The 18,409-nt window shown below is 43.3% G+C and overlaps 1 protein-coding gene across 4 annotated transcripts in view; it reads right to left on the bottom strand.

Annotated features, from left to right (window-relative positions):
• The window catches only part of IQCK (IQ motif containing K), a 143,303-nt gene that overhangs the window by 122,852 nt on the left and 2,042 nt on the right, over positions 1 to 18,409 (bottom strand). For 2 of the 4 annotated variants that reach the window (XM_070460957.1, XM_070460958.1), the window contains exons 2-4: positions 5,568 to 5,632; positions 3,106 to 3,235; positions 2,249 to 2,346 (exon numbers count right to left, since the gene is read on the bottom strand). In XM_070460957.1, the coding sequence (XP_070317058.1) occupies positions 2,249 to 2,346; positions 3,106 to 3,235; positions 5,568 to 5,632 (293 nt within the window). The remainder of the gene's footprint in view (positions 1 to 2,248; positions 2,347 to 3,105; positions 3,236 to 5,567; positions 5,633 to 18,409) is intronic. The other 2 variants (XM_070460959.1, XM_070460960.1) reach the window with 2 other exon arrangements.

Genomic DNA, 18,409 nt, shown 5'->3' with positions numbered 1-18,409 from the left:
CATATACCTCGTTCACGCAAATATAGATATCATGAAAGGACCCTAGACTGTTGAGAGAGGTAATTGAAGTCACAATCAAACCGTTAGCAGTTCCCTGCATAGAGACCCTTCACTTGTAAACATTAAATTACTGTTTTGCCTTGTGTACATCCACAATTAGTCCTGTTCAGCGACACCATGAGCAAGTGCTATTCTTCATGTCAGGAAAAGACGGTGACTTGGAAAAAGAACATTCCCAAGTTGTGTTACAGCGTGGGTGTGAGAATAATTGTCAAACCAGTATACCTTATCCAGAGACATGACTGGCCACGACTCGCTATTAAAGCCAAAAGCAATTACTGTTAATGCATAATGAAATATAAAGAGGGATTAGATAGTCCATTGCCGAGCCAGTGATATCTTCATGGACTAATCCACATTTACTGAGGGCCAAGTACATGTTTACCAGGGGCTACGTACTAGGTAGCATATACTAGGCACTAAATAGAGATACAAAAATAAATCAGAGTATCTGTCCTCAAGGAACTTAAAATGCTGGGGAAACAGACGTTTAAAAAATGAAGTGCATTTATGGATCAAGAATGTCTTAATTAAGGATGTCTTAATTTTCCACAAGAAGAGAAATAGATGAAATACTGTGAAATCTGAGGGCTGGGTTCAATTGCTTCCAGTTTTGGAATAGTAGGCCTGAAAGAGAAGCCACGGTACTGAGATTGGAAAAACAAGCAGAACTTAAATATGCAGAGAATAAGAACTCAAGGATTTTTTTCCTAAAAAAAGAAGAAGAAGGAACATATTCACAGAAGTGTGGGACTGGTGCAGGGACCTCCAAGTGGTTCTATCTGCTGGAATGGAGGGTATCATCCAGGAAGGAGAATGGAGAGCAATGAGGCTAGAAGGAAAGAGGGGAAAACTGTGGAGGATCCTGAAAGACAGGCTGAGGGGTCTTGGCCTCCTTGTGTGGATCCATGGTTCTCAAATGGTGTACCATGGCCCAGCAGCATGCCCTAAACTCTTCCTTCACAGGTACGCTGCCTGGTTTCAGACCAATGTCTCATAATTCATCTCTCCTCCTATTAAAGACACAACTGTCATGGTGAGGCCTGTCAGAAGGAATGTTACGCTGAATGGATCAGGTTGTAGTGAATTAGGCTAAGGAATGAAGACAAGGGGGGCAATGCTAAAGCAAAATTGAGTGTTTGCTAGAGCATGTGAAAATGTTATCTCTTCAGCAAATAAAATCATCAGAACAGTATATCTCCTATTCTCACAGAGATCTCATGCTGAAGGGCAATGAAGCAGATGATAATATTAACTGTGAATGCTTTAAAGACATCTGTCCAGCAGATTGGGGTTTGCACTGTAGTTAAGGCCAATATTTTAAAACATCATTTTGAATCATTTGATCTGGATCTGAATCCTAGCTCTGCTATTCACCCTTGATCACCTTTCTGAGTCTTTCCATTCCTCTGTTTTCTCATCTGCAAATATGCAGATGATATGAATTGGAGGAACCTCAAAGGACTGTTGAGAGAGGTAAATGAAGTCACTGATGATCAAACCCTTAGCAGAGTTCCCAGCATAGAGCAAGCACTTGATCAACATTAAATGTTGTTCTTTTACTCTCTGTGTGCAGGCCATCCAAAATTCTAGTCCTGTGCAGCGAACACACACACCCAATGTATCCTGTCAACTGCAGCAAAGAGTATTCACTGCAGAAAAAAGCATTCACTTTGGGGTGTTCACGTGGGGGTGTGCCAGAATTGGAACTTGATTCACACCGATAGCTAGCTACAGTGTGATCATGACGGGTCGCCGAGGACTCGCTGTGTGCCAGGGGGAGCAAGGCAAGAAGCAAGTACGTTCATGGCATTTGGCATGAAATGGAGTAGGAAGAGGCCCGAGCTGAGAAAGTCAGTCCAGAGCCAGATAAGAGGGGAGGAGAGCTATAACGTGGGCTCATCCTAACAGAGCAGGCGACTCAAGAAACCTGGCAGATGCCAAATGCCCAGGAGAAGGGCAGGCAGGGAGGCCAAGCAAAGCAGAAAACCTCCCCATAGCCAGGCGGCCAGACAGATGGCAGTGCGTGTGTGTGCTCAGCTAGATGTCCTGGCTGGAGCTGGGTAAGTGACCAAAACACGGGCTTTCTCTCCTAAAGGGATTGTTTTGAAAACCACCACCTGATAGTATAATGAGCTACCATCTGATAAAAATGAATTATTATTTAGAAATAAACAAAAAAACTGACCTCAAAACATTTTTCTTTCTTTGCTTGGTGAAGCAGGCTAGCCATTCCAGGCAGCAGAACTGGAAAGATGAACATTTCCAAAAACTCTTTGGGGGAACCTAAAACAAACAAAACATTCCCATCCCAAATCCCAAATGGCCCAAGTTAATCTGGGAGGAACATTTGCTTCTGAACCAAAAAAAGGTACTCTCCATTAAACAACATGACCATAAATGTTACATTTGACTCCAGACTGCTGATTTGGGCTCTCTCACTGAAGAAACTTAAAATATCCCCGAGTCTGGTGGGGCTGGAGACCGGTCCCGCTCGGGGTCAAGGTCACAGGCACAGCCAGGGGCCCAGCTCAGCTAGAGGGAAGTACACAAGGGGAGTGTGCTGGGAACCGAGGCCACAGGGGAACAGGGTGGGGTACGAGGTTCGGATCCTCAGGGCACGGTGATGGTGGTTGCCGATGCCCAAAGTACACCGCTGAGGGAACAGAACAAGCCAGCAGGAGAGGGCCTGGCATCAGGGGCGAAGAGGAATGGGAACTCGGGGAGGAAGACGAGGACACCTACGTCTCTGGCTTCCGCACACCAAGCAAGACAGCATGATATTTTCTTTTACTCCATACGTTCTCCCCCTTTGTACTTAATGTAGAACCTAGGTGTGCTTGTTATTGATCATCTTTATTATTAATACATTTCAACCTTAACGATACATCAGTGGAATAAAGGACACTTTAATTAAAACAAGCACACATTCTTTCTTATTACGTGGTCTCCCTGAGTTCTATCTGTCCACCCGGTCCCCACCCCATGATTTCGCAAAGTTACAAGTCCCAAACCACAGACCTGGGATCTCACTTCCTTACGTACATGTTTTTGGGTCAACTGTTTCCCGTTTCACTTGAGAACAGGACACTTGTGAGGCCACGGTTAAACGAGGAGCTGGAAAAAGGTGTTCTGCGTTGAAGCCATGGAAAACCGTTTCCTCCAGTGGCGACAGCTGGGGTGGTGATGCGGGAGAGAATCAATTCATGCTGTTTAAATAATTGCATTTTCTTTTATAATCTAACAAAGAATAAAATTCTGTGTCAGACTTTAGATTCGAGGGGGCATACTGAGCACAAATCTTTCTCTCTTCTCTCCCAAGACACCTATACATGATAATCAACAAATAAAGCCCTAACAAAGAACAAAAGAGCAGAAACATCACTTTTCTAACAAAGGTCTGTCTAGTCGAAGCTCTGGTTTTTCCAGTAGTCATGTATGGACCATAAAGAAGGCTCAGCACTGAAGAAGTGATGCTTTTGAACTGTGGTGTGGAGAAGACTCCTGAGAGTACCCTGGACTGCAAGGAGATCCAACCAGTCCATCCTAAAGGAGATCAGTCCAAATCTTCATTGGAAGGACTGATGCTGAAGCATCCAATACTTCGGCCATCTGATGTGAAGAATTGACTCATTGGGAAAGATCCTGATGCTGGGAGAGATTGAAGGCAGGAGGAGAAAGGGGTGACAGAGAATGAGATGGTTGGATGGCATCATCAACCCGATGGACACGAGTTTGATCAAACTCTGGAAGACGGTGGACAGAGGCGTCTGGTGTGGTGCAGTCCATGGGGTCGCCAAGAGTCGGACATGACTTAGCAACTAAACAACAAGAAAGAATAGGAGGGCTGTCAGTGGGTGAGAGATCTTCAAACATTTCCAAAAGAAGCAGGATAAAGCCTGTTGTCAGATAATAGAGAGGAGTGGCAGCTCAGAATCCACAGGAGGAAACTGCCCTCAGAAGGCAAGAGTCCATGTTCCCACAGGAATTCTCAAGGGCTTCAGTGCTCAGAGATTCAATTCCACAGAGTGTGGAGATGAGAAAGGAAACAATATACAGGCGAGGTTACATGAAAATCCAGCTGGGGTTCCCTTGGCCAGCTACCCCGTCACCCCTCCTCCTGTGCTCATCAGCATACATAAAGCTACATTCTCAGCAGCCCGATGTATCTTGCTCCCCTTCCTTTCCAATGAATCTTTTGTAAACAAATTAAACAAACAGCCTGGGAAAGAGTACAACTACTCAGGGTGCCAGGTTGGCAGTCAAAAGATAAAAAAGAACACAAACCTCAGCGTTGATTTGGGGGCTCCCAGCTCAGTTCCCAAATAGGGACTCCCTGCCTGCCAACCCTGAAGAAAAGTCCTCCAGAGGACAATCACCCACCATGAGCTCCCAGTGTTTCTATTCACAGAAGTGACCCATCCAGAAAACAAACCTACATGTATGGCAGGAGAAAAAAAACCATGCCTGCTTTGTAGAAAAAATCCACTAAGGTCTGCATTTTAAATTTTGAATAAAAAAATCAGAACTTTCTACATAGGTGAGGAACATCAACAGCATAAAAGACAAAGATCAAGATCTAAAAAGAGTAACTGACCCCGAAGAGGCACAAATAATTCAGGGAAGAGAACTGCAATTAGTATCTGTGGAGAAACTTGAAAAAGCACTGCATCCATAAAGCAAGAACAGGATGCTAGGAAAAAGGAAAAATCATAGGCCATGGAAATTCTTAGACACAGAATCTCTAACAGAGACAGCTGCAGTGAGATACTGGAAGTCTAGAGACTTAGGTTTTGGACCCATTCCAGTGACACTGCTCATCCCTCAAAGCCTTACCTTTTTAAACTCCATTAAGACCTATTTTATTCCCAGGTACATTGCCTTAAGTAAGTAAGTCGTGCCCGACTCTTTGCAAACCCATGGACTGCAGCCCACGAAGTTCCTTCGTCCATGAGATTTTCCAGGCAAGGATACTGGAGTGGGTTGCCATTTCCTTCTCCAGGGAATCTTCCCAACCCAGGGATGGAACCCGGGTCTCCTGCACTGCAGGCAGATTCTTTACCGACTGAGCTACAAGGGAAGCATCAACGTTGCCTTAGGGCCTCCCTTTCTGACGCCCTGTCCTAGGCCCTCTCTCTTTCTTAGTACAGTCTTAGCCCACCCAGCTATGCAAAAAGAAATCTGCTCCATCTGCAAAACTGTCCCCAACATGGAAGGGACACTGAATTCACTGGAAAGGTCCTCCTCTTCTAGGATCTCATTTGAGCCCTACAGAGGCCCTCTGAGTCAGTCAAGGATGACCTGCTCCATTTAATGGATACAGAAACTGAGACTCAGAGTGGTTGTGTGATGTCCTTTAAGCAGCAGAGGTGGAACTGGCCACTCTGGTTCTGGTTCCAGGGCCTTTCTTTTCCCCACTTCCTGATTCATGACGCTGTCTGATGCTCACCAGTTGTCAGTACTGTTCTCGAACCTTTCAGTTAGGTTGGGCCCCGGGTGATACTCACAGTAACCACAGTGTCTTGTTTGACTTTATATCCTTCAGGAAAGGGAGGAAGCTCAGCTTCATACTCTGCAGGGAGTGGAGGGAAAAAACAAAAGACCCTCAATTCCATACTTCATTAATGCTTGATTTAATTACCTTTCCTCTGAATAAAATATTCTTAAATTTTATTTTGGTTAGTGGTTTACAAAAGTGAAAAAACAACAAACAGGGTGTTTATTTAAATGGGTGAGGGATGATTCTTCTCTTGCATCTGTCTAGGCTTTATGCAAGAGTTTGAGACTCTTCCTAAGCAGGCAGATTTAGATTTTGCCCCCCAAATTATGCTAACGACAAGGGATAAAAGAAGAAGAAAATGAAGAGCATGGCTCAGGGAAGACACCAACTGCATACAGGAAGGAGAGGGGAGAAAAGAAATATGAGAATGTTGTGTGTGGGAGGGCAGAATAAAAGAGACAGAGGCAAGATGAGCCATCTCAGGCAGTCCTGGGGATGGGTGTGAAGTTGGTTGCCAGATCGGCGCACACAGCTAGAAAAGCAATCCCATAAACCTTTGCTAGTCAAAACACTGCCCACAGACCAGCAGCATCGGCATTCCTGGGGAGTTAAAAACGCAGCTAAGGGGCTTCCCTGATGGCTCAGTGGTAAAGAATCTGCCTGCCAGGGCAGGAGACAGAGCTTCGATCCCTGATCTGGGAGGATTCCACACACCTTGAGGCAACTAAGCCCTGGGCCACAATTATTAAGTTTGTGCCCTGGACCCCGTGCAACTGCAACTGGGGAGTAGCCCCTGCTCACTGCAAGTAGAGAAAGCCCTCAGGTAACGACGAAGACCCAGCACAGCCAAAAATAAATAAAGATTATATATATTGTGAAATAAATATTATAAAATAAAAATTATACAATTATACATATGTATACATATTATATATATACATATACAATAAAATTATAATACATGTGATACACACATAATACATATATATTATATATATACTATATGTATACATATACATATAATGTATAAATATAATATATATACATACAATAATATATGTAATATGTATACATATATATAATGAAACTAAAGTTGGAGCTGTCCTACTGTAAGCTCCATGAAGTTTCCATCTTTGCTGTACATTAGAATCACCTGGTAGCTCTTTGAAAATGCCAATGTTTTGGCCCAACCCCAGAAATTTTTATTCCAACAGGTCTGAGGCATGAATCAGAAAGTCAGTATTTTTAAAGTCGTCAGCTGATTCTAACATGCAGTGAGATGGAGAACGATTGCCAGGTTTCAAAACTGATCACAGTTAACCTGCTGCGGAGCTCAATGCAAAGATCATTCCGCACAAGTTCTAGGACAGCTATTGCTGAGAGAAACAGAAAATGCCCATGGCTATGTTAATTACACCCCTAAGGGAAAGATGGTAAATATTTCTGGAAAGGTCAGTGTTTCGAAGGCAATCACATAGTTGCTTTGCAGTGATGAGGGAAAACAAAATTTCCAGGTAAGATGGAACTGATGCAGTTGTACTGGAGGCAAATTTTATCCCATCGTCTAGTTCCTTATCAGGCAGTAGAGCAATTCTCAACTTTTTTTTTTAAGCTCTTAGGTATCAGACTGGGGACAAGTACATCAGGATGCAGGTTATTAGCAATTTAATAGGTTTCTAGTGCTGTGTAACGAACTACCACAAACTTAGCAACTTAAAACAACGCAGATTTATTATCTCACACTTCCCGAGGGTCAGGGTTTCATCAGGTTGAAATCAAGATATGAGCCATGACTGTGATCTCATCTGACAGCTGGAGTCCTCTTCCAAGTTCACTGATGGTTGGTGGGATTCAGTTTCTTGTGGATGTAGGTCTGAAGTTCCCATTTTTGGGGGGTTGTTATGAAAACTGCTCTCAGCTTCTAGAGGCTGCCTACCCTCAGATCCCTGCCACAACAGCTCACTCATGGTTATTTGCTTCTTCAAAGCAAGTAGGAGTCTCTTCTGCTTGAATCTGACTTCTTTTAAGGACTCACCTGATTAAGCCAGGCCCACCCACAATAATCTCCCCAATTTAGAGTCAATTGAGGGAATTCCCTGGTGGCTCAGTGGTGAGGGCTCTCAGTGGTGAGGACTTCCAGTGCCAGGGCTCTGGGTTCAATCCCTGGCCAGGGAAACTAAGATTCCATAAGCTGCGTGGTGCAGACAAAATCAAAACTACAGATTCAATTTAGAAAAAAAAAAGATAATGTCAATAGATTATACACTTAAAACAGATCTAGAAAACCCTTTGACACCAATCCCTGGGTTAGTATCTGCTTGGACAACTGGGAAGTATGTACACTAGGGGCAGGAATCTTGGGGGCCATCTGAGAATTCTGCCCACCACAGTAGCTCTAGTTCTATCACTTTATTTTTTCCTCTCAACCAAAAAACGTAAATTCACTGTCGTCTCCCATCACGTTAAGAATCACCAATGTGGTGTAAAACCTGTTTATTTGGATTTAAGATGCACATACATTTACGGGCTTCCTGGTAGCTCAGCTGGTAAAGAATCCTCCTGCAATGCGGCAGACTTAGGTTCAATCCTTGGGTTGGGAAGATCCCCTGGAGGAGGGCATGGCAACCCAGTCCAGTATTCTTGCCTGGAGAATCCCCATAGACAGAGGAGCCTGGCTGGCTTCAGTCCGTGGGGTCACAAAGAGACGGATACAGCTGAGTGACAAGGCACAGCATAGCATACATTTATAGCTTTGATTACAAAAGCAATATGTGCTTATTGTGAGAAAAATTCCAAAGAACACAGAAATGTTTTATCACACCTAATCCCATTACAACTCATAACTATTGTTGGAATTGGCATAGATCCCTCCAAGCCTTTTTCAACGCATTTAATAACATTTGTACATATTTCACAAATACATTCATTTACTCTAGATCTCCTAGACTAGGTCAAATCATCCAAGCATAGAACCTGATAAATACTGTGTCCTTATTCTGCAAAGCTCATATCAAGTCTTATTCTTATTTGAAATTTATAAAAATTATTGAGTATCTCGTCTAATAGACTGGTTTTCTTTGTGGGGGTGGGGGTAGGGATGTACCTGGTCTATTTGTGCTCACTATCATATTCCCAAAGAATATGAAGCTGAATGAATATACCTTTTTTTTTAAAGAAAAACTGTTGGCCACTCTGTACAGCATGTGGGATCTTAGTTCCCCTACCAGGCATCAAACACACGCCCCTGCATTGGAAGCACCAAGTCTTAACCACTGGACTACCAGGGAGGAGGTGCTTTTGTAGGATTAACTCTTAGATGTGAAATTGTTCTTTCAAATGAAAAAATGATTTAAATTTTGGGCCAAATTGCCCTCCAAAAGGTTTACAATAATTCATACTCCTAAGTCTGTCTGTTCCTCTCAGGTATAATCTATCTTACACATATTTAAAATTATATTTTACTTCTATCTATATTTCTTTAATTATTATTTATCTGCCATTTATATTTTTCCCAAGCAGAAATTTGATGGAAAATATACAAACTTTTTCATCATACAACCATGTAAGATATAGTTATGATTATGCATATGATTCTGCAGAAGTATGGGAAAATAATTAGCTTCAGGACAATCTGATATGTTATTTCAAGCCTCTGTAATGTTTAAGAGAATTTGGCATATTTGAGAATTTAACACTGCCATCACCTTGCGATTTTAATTAAAACACATATAATTGATTAAAGACTGATGCTTTTTACATTGAAAGCTTGTATGAATTTGATTAACTTGGTACAGAGAACTGAAGAAAAATTTGCTGGTTTGGCATTAGAAATTCTTAAGAAAATCAGGTGCATTACATGTATATGTGTTTACAATCTTTTAGTTACTTAAGCTTGTAAACTGGATTCCAGGTCTCTCCGTTTTCGAAAGTTTGCTTTAAGCACTTCACTTTGATGAAAGACCTACCTGTGTTCACTAACCAAAATTAGTCCAAAAAGCGTTGTTGTTTTTACGAGAAAAGATGAAAAATGAAAAAGAACAGTTTGTTGTGCACTGAACTGTTGTAGAGGAAGTATGTACCTCAAGCAGTGGAGTTCAGTTCAGTTCAGTTCAGTTCAGTCGCTCAGTCGTGTCCAACTCTTTGTGACCCCATGAACTGCAGCAGGCCAGGCCTCCCTGTCCACCACCAACTCCGGGGGTTTACCCAAACTCACGTCCATTGAGTCGGTGATGCCATGCTCCTTCCCTGGGCCTACACTGAGCAACTCAGCATCAAGCCACCATAGCTTTGAATTCTCTATGAACACTGTGCTTTATCTCGATTTATTTTATGCATCCTTTAGCAAGATGTGTCCTAAAGTACAACTGCTTCTTCACTTTATGCCGTTTTGACTTCTGAAAGGTTGCATAGGAACTCTCTACTTTTGGATAGCAGGGGGAACCTGAAATTGGTTAGCGGAATTTGATGTTACACATCTGTTAAACAAACAGTAATCCAAGAACAAGTAAAGGTAGATGTTTATTTTACACAACAAAGGCAACATTATGCAAGAGGCAGAACAAAAACAGCCTCTAATCCTGTTGGTGGAGCAGAACCCTTGCGCTCAAATTGGAACCTGCTTCCCACTCCGCCATGCTCCAGGGATGTGAGGTAATGAAATGTGTTTACTGCTCAGGCCACTATTGGTGGGACTTTCTGCGATTGGCAGCTGAACATGTTTCTAACTGAAACAGCCATTAAAATGCAATGTTCCCCAACAGTGGCTTACTGGAAACAGATGAACCAGGAAGGCGGAGGCTGGAAGTGAATCCAGTGAACACTTGGCTAGCATACACTGTGGTGAGGGCCTGTGCAAGGTGCTGGGAGGGACAGACGAAGGGGCAGATGAGCTTGTTTGGTGAGGGGATGGATGGTAAGACTCAGCGGTTACGAGGTGTGAAAGCAATGCTATAGAGGGCTGCACTCGGGAAGCACCAAGAAGAGGCTTCAAAACCAGTGTGAAGAATAGAAGGCTTTCCAGAAGAGAGGGCACTTGGACTTGAGTCTTAAAAGATCAAGATAGAGGCAGAGATTGTCCAGTGAGAGGCAGAGCTTGCGCAAAGGCTCAGAGGAATGGAACAGCATGGTGTGTTGGAAGGCATGGTTTCTTATGGCTAGAGGTACACAGCACAGGACAGTGGTACTGGGGCTCAGTCACTTGCCAAGACAGCTTATGTAAAATGCAGAGCTTAGGGACTCACCCCCAAGGAATAGAGCAAGTCATCACACCAAAGGAATTTGCACTTTAGCAAGTATCTGGGAGATTGTGACATAGGTGCCCCAGCTCTACACTTTGAACCACGCTGCCGTGTTGCTTAAGGGCTTGATGTCGAGTGTGGTGCATATCTGAGTTGGAGTCTGATTCTACCACTTACTTGGGGCAAGTTTAAGTTCTCTATGCCTCAATTTCCTTATCTGTTTAAACCACCAAGTTGCTATGAGGTTTAGACAAGAGGAAAATCAAGCACCTGGCACAGTGCCTGGCACATAAAGGGGAGCTCTGTAAATGTTAACCATTAGGATGATTTGGATAAATGGTAGGTGATGAACCTTAAAAAAAAAAAAAAAAGACACAGAGACCAAATGATTGTTTATTTTATTTTATTTATTTATTTTTGGCTGGGTTTTTGTTGCTTCGAGGGCTTTTCTCTAGTTGCAGTGAGCAGGGGCTACCCTCAAGCTGCGGTGTGCTGGCTTCTCATTGTGGTGGCTTCTCTTGTTGCGGAGCCCGGGCTCTCGGGCACATGTGCTTCGGCAGTTGCGGCTCGTGGGCTCAGTAGTTGTGGCTCCCCGGATCTAGAGCACAGGCTCAGTAGTTGTGGCTCATGAGCTTAGTTGCTCCACAGCACGTGGGATCTTCCCAGATCAGGGATCGAAGCCGGGCCTCCTGCCTGGGCTGGTGGATTCTTCACCACTGAGCCACCAGGGAAGTCTGAGACCAAACTATTAAAGGGCTTAGATGTTAAGCTAAAAAGTTGATGTTCACCATGAAAGCTGTGAAAATCATTCCAGGTCATCGGATAATGTGATCAGATTTTAATTTGAGAGAGCTTCTTGTAGAAGACAGTCTGGAAGGAAGCCCTTCCCCATTAGAAAGCTACAGCGGCAATCTAAACAGGGAGTGGTAAGGGCCATAAGAACCAGGGGGTGGGGAGTTGGGGCTCACAGGAGACGTGGAGCCAGTAGGACCTATAGGGATTAGAGAATCAATGTAGGGACCATGAAAAGTGAAAAGGATGCAATAAGATGAACTGCTGATTTCTGGACTGGCAGTCTATGATGGGAAATAATTGCTGGTGTCTTGAACAGTACCTGGGGTCAACGCCTGGCCCACCATGGGCAGATATGATGACTGACGTATGAACACGATTTCATCACAGCTGTGAGATAGGAGCTCATGGGTTTATAAAAGAATGGGAATGACAGTCATGGTGAAATCGAGCCAGACCCTATGGTCCTAGCCCACCATGTCCTCCACTTGCCTTCTGTTTGTGGGAAAACTTTAGCCAAAGAATAATCAGAGAAGTGAGAAAATGCAGAAACAAGAAAGCAGTCCAACAAAACTAAATAATAATAGTTTAGTCATTAAGCAGTCAGGGACCTTTAGTTCCATCTCAAGCAGGACTACAGATAATATTCTGAGCCGTATCCTGTGAGCTGTCTTACAAGTACTGAAATACCCACCAGGTCGGGGAAGAAGTTAACTACATGATGAGCAGACCGTAGCCATAACATAAGCTGCCACAATTCCAAGAACTGACCTCAAGCAAATGGGAACAAACCGACCCTGGCACTGAAGCTCCACTGTACTGTAAACAGTCAAGATGATCCTGGCCCGACCACCGACGACCAATTTCAGGATGACTGTCACAGCTGATTGTGCTATTTCTGCATGCAGCCCTCTCTCTCAGACTACTGGTTGGGCAGGGGTGGGGGGGCAGAGGCAAGGAGTTGGCCTTTGGACAGGAGTCTACCTCCCCCACTCCCCCCACCCCCCGCCCACAGGTTGCCAGCACCCAAAAAAAGCATCCTTTCCTTTCCACCAAACTTGCCTCTTTATTGGCTTTTGAGTGATGAGTAGCCAGACCTCACTTCTGGTTGCAGTGCAAACAAGAGTTCTTTTTGGAAGTTCAGCTGAGAGGGCATGAGGGACAGACAAGGGCTAGAAGATGACAGGGGTCAAAGGAGAGGCTTTCCCCAAGCTAACTGGCTACAGGATGCTTGGAGGGAAAAGCCAGCAGAGAAGTTAAAGATGTGGGAGAGACGAGTGATAGAGCAGGATCCGAGGACACCAAGAGGATGGCAGCAAAGCACAGATGCAGTGCTGAGCTGTGTGGGTAGCGCGATAAATACTTCTTCCATGTACGCAGACACAAATCTGTTTGCTGGTGTTTGCAAGCTAGAGGATTCTCTCCCTGCTCCTGATCACTTGCCTAGTCTCAGTGACTGCCTCCTCCAGCTGTCAAACGGTTTCACCGGGTCAGAGGAGTGGAGTGGAAACTCGGGACCAGCACACGCAGGCAACGTGAGAAGGCGCCGATGGACGCTGCCTGATAGGCGCTGCAAACAAGCTGTCTGCTGCCGTTTTCCTCCAGCTGCTCAGCCGCCGTGCTGGGGAGCAAGTGCTGACTCGGAGCTGGTCCATGTTGTCACCTAGCAGGTGACATGCAGGGACCTGGCTTCACAACAGCATTGAGAGCTGAGGCCAGAGACTAGCTTTGCAGTGATGAACTAATAGCAATAATGAGGATGCCAATGGCAATGATAATAACAGCAGTATCAGAATAGAAGACTGTAAGCTTCAAATAATTTGACTCAGTCTTGGTTAAAACCATAGTTAAAAATCATAAAGTTATAAGCAATCACAAGATGTAATTAGAAACCTTAGCAGGAAAGATGTTTATTGATACTAACACAAGTGCTTTTGAGCATAAAAAGCCCCGGATTAGCTTCACTGGAAAGGTGAGAAAACTGAAGAATATTCATAAGTAAGTCATCGTACAGAAACACACACGCGCAGGACTAGCCAGATAGAATAAAGGCCTTAACACCTATTCTCATTCTCTTGAAATTGAGTTTCTGACAGGTCTGTTAGCTGTGATGATTTGCTTTTTAAATGGAGATATCCTAACAAAATATAATACTTAACCTCAAACACAGGATCATTACCAAGCCTGCTTTTCATGTTTGCTGCAAGAAACTGAATTTACTTTGTTTGTTATAGAAAATTACATTTGTTAGAATGTTTGTTTTAAGAAACTGGATCTATCATCCACATTATAACAATCATTTCAGGGCCTCTGTGTATAAACTCTCCATCTTTGACCTCATTAACTTATATTTGTAACTCTACCACTTTGTAAGTGACATCAATTTAGCTGCTTTTCAGAGCAACCAAACACTTCTGTCTTTACCTTCTTGCTACAGGAGTGTCTGACAAAAATAAATTCCATGATTCTAAAACAAATGCAAAGCATAGCTTCTTTCTCAACATCAGAACATTTATTAAGCACTTTGTAAATGCCAGGACTGTGCCAAGCACCTTTGCATATGTCATCTTAAGCCATCCTCACAACAGCCCTGTGAGGTAGGTACAAGGATTATCCCTTCTTTGAGTTGTTGAGCAGCTTCCCCAACAAAACACCACTAGTCAACTGCATTGTGAAGAGCTGTTTGCCCTAGAGAAGTGCACACTCCCAGGAAAAGACAGCCGCAATAACAACCTTCTATTGACATTTGAGTGTTCTCATAATGGTACTATGATTAGCAACTTGGATCACAGCACTCGGAGGGTAAGGACCAAGAGGTAGACATTACAAGGGAAACCACCAAGATGAAAAACAATTTCCTAGGTATAATGCAATATGGGAGAAGGAATTCAAGTACTGGGTAGGAGTTGAAATAGATGGTCATCTATTTCATCTATTTCTATGATCAAATAGATATCTATCACCTCTGAGTCCATTATTCTCTTTTCTTTGAATTTTCCACTTCTCTCAACTCATCACTCTCTCCTGCTACCTAGTCCAATATACTGGCACATTCAGTCTTTTCTCCATTCAACATTTACTGACCTGCACTGTCCAATATAGTGGTCATTAGCCACATGCAGCTGTGTTAGCTTATGAGAACTTATTAGAAGCAAAACAAAAAATTCAGTTTCAAGGTTGCACTAATCACATTTCAAGTGCTCAATACCCATCTGTAAAAGTTCTATTGGACAGCACTCTTTCAGACAGTTGAGGTAGTGATGGTCGCCACAAAAATGAAAAATCTGAGTTCCTGACCTTGAGGAGTACACAATCTTAGGGAGGAAAATAAAACACCCAGCATTATTTATTAAGAGTAATACACACTGAGCCCTTGCCGTAAAATTGTCACTTTGCTAAGCCCTTTCAGAAGTGACCCTTTAGCTGCATCCTCCTAACACCATGAAATAGGTGCTGTTATTATGCTTACTCTACTGACAGGATGAGATGCAAGTACACTTCACTTTATTGTGGGTTTGATTGTGGGTTTCATTTGTCTTCGCTCTGAGGGATAAGGATACGAGGCTTATGGAAGCTTCCTGATGGGAGAAACAGACTGTGGGGGAAACTGGGTCTTGTACTTATGGGTGGGGCCATGCTCAGTAAATCTTCACTGCTCTTTGAAGCTATAGTTTTTCTTTATTACAAGCTGAAGATTTGTGGCAATCCCACCCACGTCAGCTTGTGTCTGCGTCACATTTTGGGAATTCTCACGATATTTCTAACTTTTTCTTTATTTTGGATTTGTCATGGTGATATGTGCTCTTCGACATTAGTATTGCAAAAAGACCATAACTCATGGAATATTCAGATGACGGTGACAGCACTTTTTTTAGCAATAAAGTATTTCTATTTCTGGCCATCCTGGCTTGTGGGATTTTAGTTTCCCTACCAGGATTGAACCCGGGCCCTCTGCAGTGAAAGCCTGGAGTCTTAACCATTGGATCACCAGGGAACTCCCCAGCAATAAACTACTTTAAATTATGGCATATACAGAGTTTTTTAGACACAATGCTATCATGCACTTAATAGACTACAGGATTGTGTAAACGAACTTTTATGGGTACTAGGAAGCCAAAAAATCCCTGTGAGTCCATTTATTGCTGTGGTCTGAAATCCACAGTATACCTGGAAGTATGCCAGGTATACCTAACTTGTCCAAGGTGTGTGAAGAGCAGCAAGACCAAGGGTACATTGCAGGCCAACAAAGGAAGGTGAGCTAAACGCCATTTGGGGATTTTAAGGAAGGTTAGAAGCAGACAGGGCTTCCCTCATAACTCAGTCGGTAAAGAATCTGACTGCAATGCAGGAGATCTGGGTTCGATTCCTGGGTCGGGAAAATCCCCTAGAGAAGGAAATTGAAACCCACTCTAGTATTATTGCCTGGAAAACCCCATGGACAGAGGAGCCTGGCGGGCTACAGCCCATGGGGTGGCGAGAGCAGGACACGACTTAGCGACTAAACCACCACAGAAGCAGAGAAGAACTAAAGCCAACTCTGTCTAGACCGTGGCTGCTCAACACGTGGGCCACAGACTATCTACATCCGAATTACCTGGGGTGTTCCTTAAAAGTGCAAACCCCTCCACCCCATTAGAAGCCCTGTGGGCAGGGCCTGGGAATCTACGTTTTAAACAAGCTTCCTGTCTCCATCTCAGTGCTTCTTTCCTGCTCACTAAAGGAGGTTTTATTCTTTCTAGAGTTTTTTCTCCACTCTTCTCCAGTAGTATATTGGGCACCTATTGACCTGGGGAGTTCATCTTTCAGTGCCATATCTTTTTGCCTTTTCATACTGTTCATGAGGTTCTTAAGGCAAGAATACTGAAGTGGTTTGCCATGCCCTTCTCCACTGGACCACATTTTGCCAGAACTCTCCACCATGACCCATCTGCCTTGGGTGGCCCTACATGGCATGGCTCATAGTTTCATTGAGTTAGACAAGGCTGTGGTCCATGGGATCAGTTTGATTAGTTTTCTGTGATTGTGGGTTTCATTCTGTCTTCCCTCTGAGATATAAGGATACAAGGCTTATGGAAGCTTCCTGATGGGAGAGACTGACTGTTGGGGGAAACTGGGTCTTGTACTTATGAGTGGGACTATGCTCAGTAAATCTTTAATCCAATTTTCTGGTGCTGGGAGGGGCTGTGTTCTCTCCCTGTTGTTTGATCTGAGGCCAAACTATGGTGGAGGTAATGAATAATGGCAACCTCCTTCATTGCTGTAAAGAACAATACTGCATAGGAACCTGGAATGCTAGGTCCATGAATCAAGGTAAACTGGAAATGGTCAAACAGGAGATGGCAAGAGTGAACGGTGAACACTGACATTTTAGGAATCAGTGAAATAAAATGGACTGAAATGGGCGAATTTAACTCAGACGACCATTATATCTATTACTGTGGGCAAGAATACCTTAGACGAAATGGAGTAGCATTCATAGTAAACAAAAGAGTTCAAAATGCAATTCTTGGCTGCAATCTCAAAAATGACAGATTGATCTCTGTTCGTTTCCAAGGCAAGCCTTCAATATCACAGTAATCCAAGTCTATGCCCCAACCAGTAATGCTAAAGTTGAATGGTTCTATGAAGACCTACAAGACCTTTTAGAACTGACACCCAAAAAAGATGTCCTTTTCATTATAGAAGACTGGAATGCAAAAGTAGGAAGTCAAGAGATACCTGGAGTAACAGGCAAATTTGGCCTTGGAGTACAAAATGAAGTAAAGAAAGGCTAACAGAGTTTTGCCAACAGAACGCATGGGTCATAGCAACCGTCTGCTTCCAACAACACAAGAGACAACTCTACACATGGACATCACCAGATGGTCAACACCAAAATCAGACTGAATCTATTACTTGCCGCCAAAGATGGGGAAGCTCTATATAGTCAGCAAAAGCAAGAATGGGAGCTGACTGTGTCTCAGATCATGAACTCCTTATTGCCAAATTCAGACTGAAATTGAAGAAATTAGGGAAAACCACTAGACCACTCAGGTAAGACCTAAATCAAATCCCTTACAATTATACAGTGGACGTAACAAATAGATTCAAGGGATTAGATCTGATAGACAGTGTGCCTGAAGAACTATGGATGGAGGTTCGTGACATTATACAGGAGCCAGGGATCAAGACCATCCCCAAGAAAAAGAAATGTAAAAAAGCAAAATGGCTGTCTAACCAGGACTTAAAAATAACTGAGAAAAGAAGAGAAGCGAAAGGCAAAGGAAAAAAGGAAAGATATATCCATTTGAATGCAAAGTTCCAAAGGATAGCAAAGAGAGATAAGAAAGCCTTCCTCGGTGATCAGTGCAAAGAAATAGAGGAAAATAACAGAATGGGAAAGACTAGAGATCTCTTCAAGAAAATTAGAGATGCCAAGGGAACATTTCACGCAAAGATGGGCTCAATAAAGGACAGAAATGGTATGGACCTAACAGAAGCAGAAGATATTAAGAAGAGGTGGCAAGAATACACAGAAGAACTAGACAAAAAAGATCTTCAGATAATCATTATGGTACAATCACTCACCTAGAGCCAGACATCCTGGAATGTTAAGTCAAGTGGCCTTAGGGAAGTATCACTACAAACAAAGCTAGTGGAGGTGATGGAATTCCAGTTGAGCTATTTCAAATTCTAAAAGATGATGCTGTGAAAATGCTGCACTCAATGTGCCAGCAAATGTGGAAAACTCAGCAATGGCCACAGGACTGGAAAAGGTCAGTTTTCATTCCAATCCCAAAGAAAGGCAATCCCAAAGACTGCTCAAACTACTGCACAACTG

This window comes from Odocoileus virginianus, chromosome 33 (assembly GCF_023699985.2).
Source record: "Odocoileus virginianus isolate 20LAN1187 ecotype Illinois chromosome 33, Ovbor_1.2, whole genome shotgun sequence".
Classification (NCBI taxonomy): Eukaryota; Metazoa; Chordata; class Mammalia; order Artiodactyla; family Cervidae; genus Odocoileus; species Odocoileus virginianus.
This window is presented reverse-complemented; position numbering and strand designations above follow the sequence as displayed.